Source organism: Dendrobates tinctorius, unplaced genomic scaffold (genome assembly GCF_039654945.1).
Source record: "Dendrobates tinctorius isolate UK_male_01 unplaced genomic scaffold, ASM3965494v1 ptg000046l, whole genome shotgun sequence".
Taxonomy (NCBI): Eukaryota; Metazoa; Chordata; class Amphibia; order Anura; family Dendrobatidae; genus Dendrobates; species Dendrobates tinctorius.
In genome coordinates, this window is record NW_027361714.1 from 83721639 (window position 1) to 83737945 (window position 16307).

General features: G+C 44.0%; 1 protein-coding gene across 1 annotated transcript in view; it reads right to left on the reverse strand.

Moving 5' to 3' along the window:
• Nucleotides 1-16307, reverse strand: part of QRSL1 (glutaminyl-tRNA amidotransferase subunit QRSL1) — a 132989-nt gene that overhangs the window by 113236 nt on the left and 3446 nt on the right. Inside the window, exon 2 of the mRNA XM_073576082.1 lies at nucleotides 14538-14697. Coding sequence (XP_073432183.1) covers nucleotides 14538-14697 — 160 coding nt within the window. The remainder of the gene's footprint in view (nucleotides 1-14537; nucleotides 14698-16307) is intronic.

Sequence of the window (16307 nt, forward strand, 5' to 3'; positions counted from 1 at the left end):
CCCGCAAATCGCAGTACATGTATGGCGCCGCTATTTCCACTCTCCGCTCTGCATCGTGCAGTGACAGAGTTAAGATGGCTGCAATATCTGACAGCAGGCCATCCCTGCATGGGGCCCTGCCGAGCAGGTGATCGCTGAGATTGGCAGATCAAAATTGATCAACCAATCATAGTGATATGATAATAAAGTTAGAAAAAAAAAATCAATGTGACAACACAACCACAATCACAGCAGTCAAAATGGATGGGTTGATTGCAAAGTCACCTAGGTTGATTAAGCCTTTTGGCTCTGATTGGTCAGTGACTATTGTTGGCCAATCGGCGCCAAAAGGGTGGCTTTAAAATAGCAATCACAGCTCTGCACATCATCTTTTCCTCAGAGCCAAACTTTGATCGTTTTTATAAAATTCGGCCAGTATTTGAACACTTCAGCAGAAAATTTGCTGAGGAATACAACACCCAAAGGGACATTGCTATAGATGAGGTTCTGGTTCATTTCAAAGGGAGGCTAAAATTCTGACAATACTTGAACAGTAAGAGGGCCAGGTACAGAATTAAACTGTACAAGCTGTGTGAGAATACCTCAGGGTACACTCACAGATTTAGGGTATACGAAGGGAAGGACACCTAGATTCCCTGCCCTCAGGGTGAGCGGTAAAATTGCATGGGAACTGCTGCACCCACTACCACTACTGGATAAGGGTTATCAACTCCATGTAGATAGCTTTTACACCAGCATCTCACTCTTCAAGACCCTCTCTATGAAGTATCTTGACCATCATTCGCCTCGACAACAGCTCTCATATCCCTGTCCAAGGAGCCACAACACGAGTCCCAAAGCCAGATTGTATTCTGGATTATAATAAATTCAAGGGCACTGTAAGATCTCTCAAATCAGGGCTCAAATATGGCTCAAACAGACAGTGCCATGTGAAAAGCTAAAGTGTGGTACAAAATAGGGATTTTTGTGTACTCACCGTAAAATCCTTTTCTCTGAGCCATTCATTGGGGGACACAGAGACAGTGGGTGTTATGCTGCTTGCCACTAGGAGGTCACTAAGTAAACCAGAAAAAAAGTTAACTCCTCCCCTTCAGTATACACCCTCTCACTGGATGAGAAATCTCCAGTTCAGTGAAAAAAAGCAGTAGGAGCTTAAACAGTCAGCAATAACCATAACTATGTCAAAACCTAAGAATGATACAAATGAGCCAGTAGGCTAAACAGGGCGGGTGCTGCGTCCCCCAATGAATGGCTCGGAGAAAAGGATTTTACGGTGAGTACACAAAAATCCCTATTTCTCCTACGCCTCATTGGGGGACACAGAGACAGTGGGACGTCCTAAAGCAGTCCCTGGGTGGGGAGCATACATCTGATAATACCCCATGTACCACTGAGTCAACACTGAGGTACTGCCAATTGCAGGATGCTTCTGCCGAGAGCTGCATATGCCAAGGCCTGAGAATGAATTTGGTAATGTTTTGAAAAGGTATGCAGACAGGACCAAGTTGCAGCCTTGCAGACCTGTTCTGCCGAGGCCTGGTGCCGAATGGCCCAAGAGGGGCCCACTGACCGGTTAGAGTGCGCTTTAATCCCCGCTGGGACAGGAGCATTCCTGACTCAGTAGGATTCCTGAATCGCTGAGCGAATCCACCTGGCTAGCGTTGCTTTTGAAGCGGCTAGGCCCTTCCTATGCCCCTCTGGAAGTATGAACAGGGCATCTGACTTGCGGAAGGGAGCCATCCGCGAGATGTACTGTCTCAGCGACCTAACCACATCCAGGGTGTGGAGGGCCTTCTCAATGCGATGGACTGGCGCCGGACAAAAGGAAGGCAAAACAATTTCCTCGTTGAGATGGAAGAGGAGACGACCCTGGGCAGGAAGGACGGGGACGTCCTGAGAACTACCTTGTCCTGATGAAAATTCAGGAACGGAGAACGGCAGTTCCGAAACTCGTCTGATTGACGTAATTGCCACTAGAAAGACCACTTTCCACGAGAGGACGGTCAATGATATGTCCTGCAGCGGTTCGAAAGGAGCCTCCTGTAAGGCCCCGAGAACCAGATTAAGGTCCCATGATTCCAATGGTCATCTATAAGGAGGCGTCACATGGGAAACTCCTTGAATAAACGCCTTGACCTGAGGTTTGGTGGCAGTTTTGTGTTGGAAAAGCACTGACAAGGCCGAAATTTGGCCCTTGAGCGAGCTAAGCACGAGGCCTGATTTAAATCCGGATTGAAGGAACTCCACTATGGCCAGAATGGAGAACACCAGAGGGGAACGACCATGATCCTTGCACCATGAAAAGAAGATTTTCCAGGTGCGGTGATACATACGCCTGGATACAGGCTTCCTAGCACTAATCATGGTGTAAATCACGTCGAGACAGAACCCAGCCAGTGCTAAAATCCAGGATTCAAAGGCCATGCCGTCAAAGACAGGGCCCTGGAGTTCTGGTGGTAAATCGGGCCCTGAGAAAGCAGATCCGTGTGATCTGGAAGTCGCCAGGGGACGTCCGCGACTAGTTGTATTAGTTCTGCATACTATGCACGGTGCGGCCAATCTGGCGTGACTAGGATCACTGGTACACCCTCCGCTCTGATCTTCTTGATGACCCTCGGAAGCAAGGGAAGAGGGGGAAAGATGTACGGGAGCCGGAAGCGGTGCCATGGCAGAACTAGGCCGTCCGCTCCGATGGCGCATGGATTGCGCGATCGGGCAATGAACCGAGACACCTTGTAGTTTAGTCTGGAGGCCATGAGGTCCACATCCGGAGTCCCCCAACGAAGACAAATCTGGTGAAAGATTTCCAGATGAAGAGACCACTCTCCCGAGGCAATGCCTTGGCGACTGAGAAAATCTGCCGCCCAATTTTCTACGCCCGGGATATGAATTGCTGAGATGGGCGAATGATTGGTCTCGGCCCAATGGAGGATGCGAGTCACTTTGTGCATGGCCATCCTGCTCCGGGTACCTCCCTGGTGGTTGATATACGCTACAGCCGTGGCGCTGTCGGATTGGATCCTGATGTGGTGACCTGCGAGGAGATGGTGGAAACTCCGTAGAGCAAATCTGATCGCTCGTATCTCCAAATTATTGTTGGGTAGAGGGGACTCTCGGGTCGACCAACGACCCTGTGCCGTGTGGTAACGAAAGACCGCACCCCAGCCGAGAAGACTTGCGTCGGTGGTTACTACCAACCATCTTACAGGGAGAAAAGACCTCCCTTGATTCAGGGAGGACCTCAGAGTCCACCACCTGAGGGCTTGCCTGACCCGCAGGGACAGAAGGATCCGACGGTCCAGGGAGAACGTGTTCTTGTCCCAAGCTAACAGCAATGCATGTTGTAAGGGACAGAGATGGAACTGCTTCCATCGCAGCCACCATTTTTCCGAGAACTCTCATGCTGAAACGAATGGAGTGAGAAGCTGGAAGGGAAAGAGTCCGCACTGCCTGTTGTAAGGCTTGTGTCTTTTCTGGAGGGAGAATGACCAACCCGAAGGAAGTGTCCAAGATCATTCCTAAAAGGGAAATCTGCTGAGCTGGTTTCGAAGAAGACTTTGCGAAGTTTATCTTCCACCCCAGGCATGAAAGAGTATTTACTGTTATCTCCACGGATTCCTCGCAGGCTGAAAGGGACGGACCCTTGATGAGCAGGTCGTCCAGATACGGTAACACCACTACTTCCCGAGAGTGGAGAATGGCCATGACAGCAGCTATGACCTTGGTAATGACTCTGGGGGCGGTGGCGAGTCCGAAGGGCAAGGCAACGAACTGGAAGTGTTCCTCGTGAATTGCAAAACGCAGGAACTGCTGGCGAGATGGGCAGATCGGAATGTGAAGGTAAGCGTCCTTGATGTCAATGGATGCTAGGAACTCTCTTTTCCATGGAAGCGACAACTGATCGGAGAGATTCCATTCGGAATCGTCGAACCGTGACAAACTCATTTAACAGTTTGAGATCCAGAATAGGTCGCATCGTCCCGTCCTTCTTTGGAACCACAAAAAGGTTTGAATAAAATTCTCTGAACCTTTCGAGATAAGGGACCGGAATGATGACTCCGTCCCTTGAGAGCCTGAACAGCCCGAAGGAAGGCTCTTGTCTTTCCCTTGGGGGGAGAGGAATGGAAAAAGCGAGTTGGAGGGGAGAGGAAAACTCTATCTTGCATCAGGAGGACACCAGCTCCCTGACCCACTTGTCGTGGACGACCGCGAGCCAGGTGTGGCTGAAGGAAAGTAGGCGACCACGTACTCTGTCGGCGTCCGCCGTATACAGCAACAAGTCATTGGGTAGATCTATGAGATCTGGCTCCCCTGGATCCAGAGTCCCTAGGTCTGGGTTTCCAAGAGCGGTTAGGTCTGTATGAGACCTGGGAGCCTCTGTCTCCGCGTGGAGACGGACCTGATCCGGAAGAGAAGGTAGAGGAGGACAAACTGGAGTTGTTTTTGCGAAAAGATCGAAAGCGCGTCGGCTGTTGGTTGCGAAACGGGCGAGCAGCCTTTTGTTGAGGGAGGAATTTACTTTTTCCCTCCGGTAGCATCAGAAATGATCTGATCCAGTTTCTCTCCAAAAAGACGACCCGTTTGAAAAGGGAAAGAAGTCAACGATCTTTTAGATGTGGCTGTGATGTCACGGATGACTGGATACACCGCCTCCAGCAAGGCGAATTTCTATGACACCTGTGACCCTGGATACACCGCCTCCAGCGGGGCGAGTTTAAGCAATGTAACGTGCAGCCGGATACACCGCCTCCAGCAGGCGAATTTCAATAATTACACGTGTATCTGGATACACTGCCTCCAGCAGGGCGAATTTACAGAGTTAAGGGAAACCGATACAATGGAGGGCTGTTGTGAGTTCATTTTCTGGTCTACCAGTTGTGAGTTCTCCTTCCAGGCTCCCTCTGGTGGTAACAGGAGGTAGTGAGGCTGATTTAATCAGTAGACATCTGCCACCTGATAATGAGGATGACGATTGGACCTCAGGAATCTCAGATTGGATTTAAGTCAGCCGACGCCCTACTCTGGTGCTGGCGATTCCTTCTGCTTGTCAGGTCTTGGTTCTCAGCTCTGTTCCAGTCAGCTCAAGCTAAGTTTCTCTGCAAATGTTCGCACTTGATTTTGTTGTTCTATTCAGTTTTTTGTGTGGTCAGCCAGCCCTGGCTGGGGTTGTGCTGAATTTCCACTCTTATTTATCTGTATTTGCCAATTTGCTATTTGTCCCTTATTAGATTGGCCTCTTTTTGCTCTGTCTCAGAATATTTCAGAGTGCTGATATAGTGGGAGAAGTCTAGTGACTTCAGGGTTTATTTTGTTATCAGAAGTGTTGGACATTATTTTGTAGGGTTTTGGGCAGATTGCAGACAGTGTCTTTCCTTTCCTCTCCTTTCTAGTTAGTTTGGGCCCCATCGTTTGCTCAGCCTATTTTCCTGCCTGTGTTTGTGTTTTCATCTTGTTTCACCGTCAATACATGTGTGGGGGCTGTCTATTCCTTTAGGGTCTGCTCTGGGGCGGTTAGTTTTCCCCTTTTCTTGCTTTACGCTTATTTACTCCTCCGGCCGTGACGAGGCGTCTAGGTTCATCGTAGGTACGCTCCACGGCTGCTGCTAGTTGTGTGGTTAGGATCAGGGATCTGCAATCTGCATAGTTATCAACCTCTCTGGTTTTTCTGGGCTGATCATTTTTAGTTTTTTTCCTCCTCGGTGACCCATTCATAACAGAATCACCAGCCATACCGCAGATTCTAGGGTACTCAAAAGCAGGAAAAAGTTGTTAAAAAAAAAGTGTCAGAATTTTTTTTTATATGTATTTTTTCCTCTTTTTCTCTGGGGCAGTAGGAGGATTTTTTTTTTCCCTAATGGAGATTAAGCAATTGTCTGATCGTGTGGAGCAACTTGCTGCTGAAGTGCAGGGAATTTCCACCTACCTCATTCAGTCACATGCTGCTGAACCTAAGATCCCTACTCCTGACGTGTTTTCTGGGGATCGGTCTAAATTTCTGAATTTTAAGAATTGTAAATTATTTCTTGCCTTGAAGCCTAACTCATTGGGGAGCTCTGCGCAGCAGGTTAAAATTGTCATCTCCTTGCTGCGCGGTGATCCCCAGGATTGGGCTTCTTCTCTGACACCTGAAAATCCTACTGTGACTAATGTGGATGCATTTTTTCAAGCCTTGGGTTTGTTGTATGATGAACCTAATGCTGTTGATCAAGCTGAGAGAACCCTGTTGGCATTAAACCAGGGTCAGGATTCTGCAGAGTTATACTGTCAAAAATTCTGAAAGTGGGCGGTCCTTACTACATGGAATGATAGTGCTTTGGCAGCTCTCTTTCGGAAGGGTTTATCAGAGACCGTAAAAGATGTTATGGTGGGATTTCCTGTTCCCTCTGGTCTGGATGATTCCATGTCATTAGCCATTCAAGTTGACCGGCGTTTACGTGAACGTAAAACTACACTGGAGGCGCTGCCACCTTTTGAACAAACGTCTGAACCTATGCAATGTGATGGGGTTTTGTCTAGGGCGCAACGTCAGGCGTTTAGAAGGCGTAATAAGCTGTGTTTTTTCTGTGGAGATGCCTCTTATACTATTTCTGTCTTCTGTCTGCCCTAAAAGAGAGAAATGGTTTGCACACACATTTGCTGTGGGCAGTGTACAACCTAAGTTCCTTTTGGCAATTACTCTGATCTGCTCCTTATCCACGTTTTCCACTAAGGCTTTTGTGGATTCAGGAGCAGCGTTGAATCTGATGGATTTGGACTTTGCTAAACGTTGTGGTTTTTCCATGACGCCTCTGCGGACGCCTATTCCTTTGAGGGGTATTGATGCTACTCCTTTGGCGGAGAATAAACCTCAGTTTTGGACCCAGGTGACGATGCGGGTTGCCCCAGACCACCAAGAAAATTGCAAATTTTTGGTGCTGCATAATTTGCTTGATACTATTGTTCTGGGTTTTCCCTGGTTGCAAACTCATAATCCAGTTTTGGATTGGAAATCTGGGTCTGTGGTGAGTTGGGGTTGTCAGTGTGTTCTTAGGGACGCTCCTGTTTTCTCCACCTCTCCTCAGTCTCATGATATTCCTGATTATCTGGCCGATTTTTATGATGTATTTAGTGAGAGTAAGTTTGCATCTTTGCCTCCTCATAGGAGTTATTTTTTTTCTTTTTTTTTCCCAATTATTTTTATTGAGGTTGAACAAGAAAACAAGTCAAAACAATGACAACCATAGTTACAACCACCATATATATGAAACTAGGGGAACGAGAGGAGAAAATAAGGAGCAGAAAGTGGGGGCCGACAAATGAAAAACAGGAAAGGAAGGGGGGGGGAGGGGTGAGGGGAGGAACAGGCATTAGTGGCATCGATAGAACTATGTGTAACAGCAAGTACACATAAGTCTCAGTGTTCTGCAGTACAGTAATATATTCCAAAAAAGGAAAGAAAACAAACATCATCCAATATCCAATATCCGGCATCTTAATTATATACGGCTAAGCAGGCTGGAGCGGGGCAACCGTGGAGTGTCTACTATGTATCCAGGGGTGCCAAATGTTCTGTCTTTTTATTATGGCGGTCATCGAGTGAGCTAGTGCTAGTTCAAGCTGGCAGTGAGTGTTAATTCTATCAATTAGTCCTGCAACCTCTGGGGGGGTGGGATCTTTCCATCTAGCCGCTGTCAACACTCTAGCAGCTATCAAAATATGTGACAGCGTACCTCTGAGAATATGAGGAATTTCGTTCAGGCCAATGTGTAAAATGGCCTGGCTTGAGGTCAGAGTCATCTGGATACCCAAGACTTGTGAGATCAATTAATCAACACCCCTCCACCAAGGCTGGAGCACCGGACAGGACCACCAAGTATGCTCAAGAGTACCCCTCATCCCACACCATCTCCAGCATTCACCAGACCCACCAGCTCCAAAATTTGCCGTTCGGACCGGGAACTGGTACCATCTCAGGTGCGTCTTTTTCAACTGCTCCAGATGGTTCACACATGAAGAGACCCCTACAACTTCACACAATCCTTCCTCCCAGTCAACAGGTTCGGAGAGAAAACCAAGATCCCGCTCCCACCTGATCATATAGGGCAGTTTTGTATTATCCGGCGGGTCATTCAGGGCTCTATATAATAATGAGATACCTCTTGGGCCAGAATCAGGCAGCAGAAAATAACCGTTAACTGTGTTATTTAGTTGTGAATTGAAAAAAACCGAGTCCGGTTAATTATGCAACATATGACGTATTTGTAGGTATTGGTAAAAACACCTCCGGGTGGCCGGATACTCAGCAGCCAGTTGGTCAAATGGGATTAACCCACCACTCCCCACCAGGTCTCCCAGACTCACAATTCCGGCAGCAACCCATGACTGAAGATTAAGGTATGGAATATGCATCTCAAGGGCCTCATAGGAGTTATGACTTCGCAATTGAGTTGATGCCTGGGTGTAAATTTCCCAAGGGTCGGCTTTTCAACTTATCAGTACCCGAACATGATGCTATGCGATCCTATATTAAGGAGTCGTTGGAAAAGGGTCATATTAGACCATCCTCGTCACCTTTAGGTGCTGGGGGTTTTTTTGTGGCCAAGAAAGATGCTTCATTAAGACCGTGTATTGATTATCGCTCCCTTAACAAGATGACGGTTAAATATCAGTACCCGTTACCTCTGATGTCTGATTTATTCTCCAGAGTTAAGAGTGCCTGCTGGTTTACTAAGCTTGACCTCAGGGGGGCGTATAATCTTATTCGCATCAAGCACGGGGATCAATGGAAGACGGCGTTTAATACTCCGGAGGGACATTTTGAGTACCTGGTGATGCCTTTTGGGCTCACTAATGCCCTTCTGTCTTCCAGTCCTTTATGAATGATATTTACCGTGACTTTGTGGATAAGTTTTTGATCATCTATCTGGATGATATTTTGATCTTTTCTAGTGATTGGGATTCACATGTGGAACACATCCGGACTGTGTTCCGGATTTTGAGGGAGAATTCCCTGTTTGTTAAGGGATCGAAATGCCTCTTTGGTGTACAGAGGATTTCATTTTTGGGATTTATCTTGTCTCCATCAACTATTGAAATGGACCCGGCCAAGATACAGGCCATTTATGATTGAGTTCAGCCTACTTCTTTGAAGGCCCTCCAGAAGTTTTTGGGTTTTGCTAATTTCTATCGTAAATTTATATGTAATTTTTCTGGTATTGTAAAACCACTGACTGATCTGACCAAGAAGGGCGCTGATGTGCTGAATTGGTCTCCTGAGGCTGTCTCAGCATTTCAGGAGCTTAAGAGGAGATTTACTTCATCTCCGGTTTTACAGCAACCTGATGTCTCACTTCCATTTCAGGTGGAGGTAGATGCTTCCGAGATTGGTGCAGGAGCTGTTTTGTCCCAAAAAGACCCTGTGACTTCTAAGATGAATCCCTGTGCCTTCTCGGTTCTCGGTGTAAACTCTGTTCTCGTTCTAGTGGGTTGCTGATGCCCCTGCCGGTGCCCAAGAGGCCATGGACCCATATCTCAATGGATTTTATTTCTGATCTTCATGTCTCTCAGCGGATGTCTGTTATCTGGATGATTTGTGATAGATTTTCAAAGATGGTCCATCTTGTACCACTCCCAAAGTTGCCATCTTCCGCTGAGTTGGTGCCCTTGTTTTTACAACAGGTGGTTCGGTTACATGGGATTCCTGAGAACATTATGTCCGACAGAGGAGTTCAGTTTGTTTCCAGATTCTGGAAAGCCTTTTGTTCCAGTCTGGGAATTCAGTTATCCTTCTCCTCAGCGTTTCATCCCCAGACCAATGGACAGACTGAGAGAACAAACTAGACCTTGGAGTTTTATTTAAGATGTTTTATATCTGCTGATCATGAAGATTGGGTCTCATTTTTGCCCTTGGCCAAATTCGCGCTGAACAATAGAGCTAGTTCTGCCACTTTGATGTTACCCTTTTTCAGTAATTTTGGGTTTCATCCTCGATTCTCTTCAGGGCAAGTGGAATCTTCGTCCTGCCCAGGTGTGGACACTGTGGTTGAGAGAATGCAGCAGATATGGGACCAAGTGGTGGATAGGTTGTCACTCTCTCAGGAAAAGGCCCAGCGATTTTCCAACCGGCATAGGACCATTGGTCCCCGGTTTAAAGTGGGTGATATGGTTTGGTTGTCGTCTAAGAATATTCCTATGAAGGTTGCATCTCCAAAATTTAAGCCAAGATTTATTGGACCTTATAAGATTTTGGAGATTCTTAATCCTGTTTCTTTTCGATTGGCTCTTCCAGTTATGCTCAAGATCCATAACGTATTTCACAAATCACTGTTGAAGAGGTTTGTTGAGCCAGTGGTTCCTATGGCAGCACCTCCTGACCCTGTGTTGGTTGAAGGCAATGTGGAATATGAGGTAGAGGAAATATTGGATTCTCGTTTGGTTAAACGGAGACTCCAGTATTTGGTCAAATGGAAGGGTTATGGCCAGGAGGATAATTCTTGGGTCTCTGCCTCTGATATTCATGCCAATAGATTGGTTCGTGCACTGCATTGAGAAACATGTGATGGTGTCTCCGCAGTGTTGGATGTTGATCTCCATGAGTTCATTCATCCTCATTTTTCAGTCTTTTACTAGGCATTGCTCCTACTAGCCAGTTTCCTACTCCACACTGATGAGGGGCAATACCCCGAAACAGCTGTCTGTGGATGGATACCATGTTTTGGCATAGGTGGTTTCCTTCATTGGAGACTGCCCTTCCCGTGGTTGTTCCTTCCCGGGGAAAGACCTGGCTAGTCATTGCTTGCGTTGAGAAACATGTGATGGTGTCTCCGCGGCTTGTGTTTTGTATCCTCTCAATGCCGACTTTTATTTCCCATTGACTTGCATTGGGGTCGGGTTTCGGACGAAACTCCGACTTCTTTTGCCCTAGTCGGACCAGTTTCATCTGAAACAAATTTTGTTTCATGAAACCCGATCCGACCAAAGTCGCTCAACTCTACTAAGCAGTACTTTACATTCACATATGGGGCATTTCTACATTCAGCAAGAATTGTCAAACAAATTTTGGTGCCATTTTTACCCATATCCCCATGCAAAAATGTAAAATATGGAACTAAAACAAAATTTTGGTGGTAAAAATATAAAAATGTTTTTCTTCAATGCCCACTAGGATAAAATACTGTGACCCACCTGTGGTGTCAACATGATCATTGCACCCCTAAATGAATTCATTGAGAGGTGTCGTTTGTAAAATGGGGTTTCTTATGGGGGGGTTCGGATGTTCTGACACCTCAGGGGCTCTGCCAATTGTGACATGGCACCCTCAAACCAGTCCAGCAAAATGTGAACTCCAATATGGCGCTTCTTCTCTTCCAAGCTTTGCACTGTGCCTCAAAAGTAGTTTTTAACCACATATGGGGTAACTGGAGAAATTGCACAGCAAATTTTGGGGTCCATTTTCTTTTGCTATCCATGTGAAAATAAAAAAAATGGGGCTAAAATAAAATTGGTTTGGGAAAAATGTGTTTTTTTATTTTCACTGCTATATTACAAAGTTCTGGAAAGCAGCTGGGGATACTAGGTGCTCAACACACATCTAGATAAATTCCTTGACTGGTCTAGCTACCAAAATGGTGTCACTTGTAGGCGTTTTCCACCATTTAGGCACATCAGGGGGCGCTCAAAAAGAGACACGACACCGGCAGACCATTCCATTAAAATCTCCATTCCAAAACATGACTCCTTCCATTCGGAGCTCTGCTGTCATCCTATACAGTATTTTACCCCTACATAGTCCATTAATTATTCCAGCACTTTTTGCATTCAAAAAGTCAAATGGCGTTTCTTCCCTTTCAAGACCTGCTGTGCGCCCAAACAGTAGTTTTCCCCCACATTTTGGGTATCAGCGTACTGAGGAGAAATTGCAAAACAAATTGTATGGTGCAATTCCTCCTGTTACCCTTGTTAAAATGCAAACTTTGGGGGTAAAATACATTTTTTGTGGAGAAAATGCAATTATTTTATCTTCATGGCTCAACATTAAAAAACTTCTGTGAAGCACCTGGGGTTTCAAGCTGCTCCCCACACATCTAGATAAGTTCCATGAGGGTTAATATCACAAAATCCTCGAATGCATGGTTTAACTTCACACAAAATCATAAGACACAAAATCCCAATTCATTTAAAGGGATTTGAAGAAGCATAAACATGAAAAATGTAAAATTTCAAAAGTTTATTTATAAATAAGTATAATTAAAATTGTTACACCAAGAGATTTTTAAGAACAAAGGTATTTCATCAAAAGTAGCACAAGGCAAACAAAAGGACAAAACTATGAATTAAGCAGCATAAAAGTAGCTACCATGAAACAATCTTGCTAAAAGAGGGATGTATACATGTTAATTTGAAAAAGATATGCTCAAAAAAGATGCACAATCATGTATTTACTGGCATGCCCCCTTATTGAAGAAGCCTGGTAGGCGAAATGGCGCTGTCGGGGTGTAGCAAGGGTATATCATAAAACTGCACTTTACCAATGTAAGTAACCTTCATGTATTCACCTTGCAACTTATACAATCAGTGGTCCAACCACATGGCGTATACTTTAGCCCAGTAAATAAGTACGGTAATTGTTTTTGCAGTTTGCACACTGGCTTGTCAGCCACATGGCTTAAATTTTAGTCCAGTTGATTTTATTTTTGCACATTCAACATGGGTTTTGCAGCACCTGGCACTTTGTCCTAATTTTTAGTAATCCTCAATGGGCTCAAAATAATTTTGGTCACTTGACCTTAATAGTATATGTACTTTGTAATTTGCAACATAAATCTTGCCAAATCAGACAAGGTGGTTTTCTGGATATATTTTCTCATTTTGACTCTCATAGTTGTGGTCTACCTATGATGTCAATTTCAGGCCTCTATCATCTTTTTAAGAGGGAGAACTTACACAATTGGTGGCTGACTAAATACTTTTTTTCCCCATTGTATGTCAAATCAGTGGGATCTGCTGAACCGTTCCAGAGTTATTTATAACCACATAAAGAGACACTGGTCAGAATTGCAAAAATTTGGCCTGGTCATAAAGGTGAAAACAGACTAGGGGTGATGGGGTTAAGGATTGCTTCAAAGCGTACCACACATCCATAAACTAATAAAATTTAGTTTTAACCTATTGACACAACACACTTTTATAATCGGATGTACTCCGCACAACTTACACATACCATCACGTTATAAATTCATACACTGGTAAATCCAAAAGCATTATCATCATTACTATAACTTTGCCTCTAGATAAATTCCATGAGGGGTGTATTTTCCAAAATGGGGTCACTTGTTGGGGGTTTCCATTGTTTAGGTACACCAGGGGCTCCTCAAAAGGCGACATGGCAACTGCTCTCGATTCCAGCCAATTTTGCGTTCAAAAAGTCAAACGGTACCGCTTCCCTTCCGAGCCCTGTCGTGCACCCAAACAGTAGTTTTCACCCATATATTAGGTATTGGCGTACTCAGGAGAAATTGCACAACAAATATGGGCGTCCATTTTCTTCTGCTAGCCTTGTGAAAATAAAAGAAATGGGGCTAAAGTAACATTTTTGTGAAATAAAGGAAAATGTTCATTTTTTCTTTCTACATTGCTTTAATTCCCATAAACCACCTAAGGGAATACAAAAAAATCTTGAATGCTGTTTGAGCACTTTGAGGGGTGCAGGTTTTAGAATGGTGGAACTTTGGGGTATTTTCTATCATAAAGGCCCCTCAAAGTCACTTCAAATGTGATGTGGTCCGTAAAAAAAGGTTTTATAAAATTTGATCAAAAAATAATAAATTGCTAATCAACTTTTAACCCTTCTAACAAAAAAAAAATTATGCTTCACAAAAAAAAAACTGATAGTGATGTAAAGTCGACATGTGGTAAATGGTATTATTTATTTTGTGTGACAATTTTTATGTCCTTGAACCAGAGTTAAGTGTGAAAATGGTGAAATTTTCAAAATTTTCACCAAATTTGTTATTTTCACAAATAAACACAAGTCACATTAAACAATATCATGGGAGTACAATATGTTACGAAAAAATAATCGTAGAATCAGTGGGATCCATTGAAGCGTCCCAGAGCTATTACCTCATAAAGGGACAGTGGTCAGAATTGAAACAAATTGGCCGAGTCAGTAAGTTGAATACAGGCTCTGGAGTGAAAGGAAACCTGTCACCAGTTTTTTTATAACTAAATTAAGACTAGCAGACTAGCACCTTAATCAGCGCCTGTGCTGCATTCCATAAAGGGGTATATAACCCCGACTCCCCCGTATACGTCCTAAAAACGTTTCAAAACACTTCCGCGCTCTATGTAAATCCCGCCTATAGGACAAGGCCAGTAGTCCGACATCCACCTCGCCCGCCGACTTGTGCTCATGCCACTGAATAAACAACTGCATCTGGAACGGTAAGTGCTGCCCCTTCTTTAATTGGACAAATGATCTCGTAGTTCACACATTTTCGATACCCTTTATTTTCCTTACTTTTTACAATGATTAATTCTTTTTTGCTATTAAACCCCACCTTGTTTAAAACGCTTGTCTGCTTCTGCCGCCTGTTTTAGGGCAACCTCTTCAGTTACAGTTATGTAAGAATTGAGAAATGTCGTTTCCTTAATAAATGATAGACACTTCTGACATAACTCTGTAGGATTCAGCTGTCCAAGTCTAAAGGCAGCAGCTGCCTGTGAAATACAAGATCAGAGATTATTCACAGTTTTATGTACGTAAAGCATAAACAGAAAAGGTTCTAACATGCAAGTCTGCATGTGGTCGGTGAGTAGAAACATACAAAACCTGCATAAACTTACAGTGATTTCATTGTACAACCCTTAATAAAAGACTTAAGGGCGAAAAAAAAACTCCATAAGTGGTATGTGTATATGAATCACATACAGGGGCATGTAAAAGTTTGGGCACCCCTGGTCAAAATTACTGTCATTGTGAACAGGTAAGCAAGTTGAAGATGAAATGATCCCTAAAAGGCCTAAAGTTAATGACGACACATTTCCTTTGCATTTTAGGCAAAACAAAAAAAAGTATTTTCATTTTTTTTTTTAAATTACAAAAAGAAAATAGGCTGATGCAAAAGTTTAGGCACCCTGCAAAGCTAGTACTAGTAGCACCCCCTTTTGAAAGTATCACAGCTTGTAAACACTTTTTTGTAGCCAGACAAGAGTCTTTCAATTCTTGTTTGAGGAATTTTCATCCATTCTTTCTTGGAAAATTCTTCCACTTGTGAGGTTACAGGGGTCTTCTTGCATGCACTGCTATTCTGAGGACTAGTCACAGATATACAATGATGTTCAGATCAGGGAACTGTGAGGGCCATTGTAAAACCTTCAGCTTGTGCCTTATGACGTAGTCTATTGCGGATTTTGATGTGTTTAGGACCATCGTCCATTAGTAGAAGCCATTCACTTTTCAATTTTAGTTTTTTTTATGTGTTTATTTTTACAGATGGTGTTATGTTTGCTTCAAGAATTTGCTGAAATCTCATTGCATCCATTCTTCCCTCTACCCATGAAATGTTCCCCGTGCTACTAGCTGCAACACAACCCCAAAGCATGATTGATCCTTCCCCATGTTTAATGGTTGACAAGATGTTGCTTCCCTGAAATTCTGTGACCTTTTATTCCACACATTGTTCATTGTGGCCAAAGTTCTATTTTAATCTCATTGGTCCACAGAACTTGTTTCCAAAATGCAACAGGCTTGTTTAGATGTTTTGCATACGTCTGACACTGAATTTTATGGTGAGGATGCAGGAGAGGTTTTCATGTGATGACTTCCATGCAGGCCATATTTGTTCTACTGTTCAGAGACACCTACACAATGTACCACAACTCCAAGGGGGTTCTCATTTGTTTATCTAGCAATCCTACAAACAGCTCTCACTGAAATTTTGCTTGGTCTTCCAGACCTTATGTTGTCTTCCACAGTTCGTTAGCTGCCATTTCTTAATTACATTTCTAAATGAGGAAAGGGCAACTTGAAAACACTTTCCTATCTTCTTATAGCCTTCTCCTGGCCTTTCCTAACAATGATAGTAAACAGGCCATAACCCTAGAAGACTAAGGTCCGAAACCTCGGTCTAAGTTACATGTGCACACAAATTTCCAATGGTGACCAAACTTTTGCATTGGAGATTTCCTTTTAGTAATTTTTAAAATGTAAAAAATGACAATATTTTATTTTTTGCCTCAAACACAAAGGAAATGTCTCATCTTTAACTTTAGGCCTTTTAGAGATCATTTAATCTTCAAGTTGCTTAACTGTTCACAATAACAGTAAT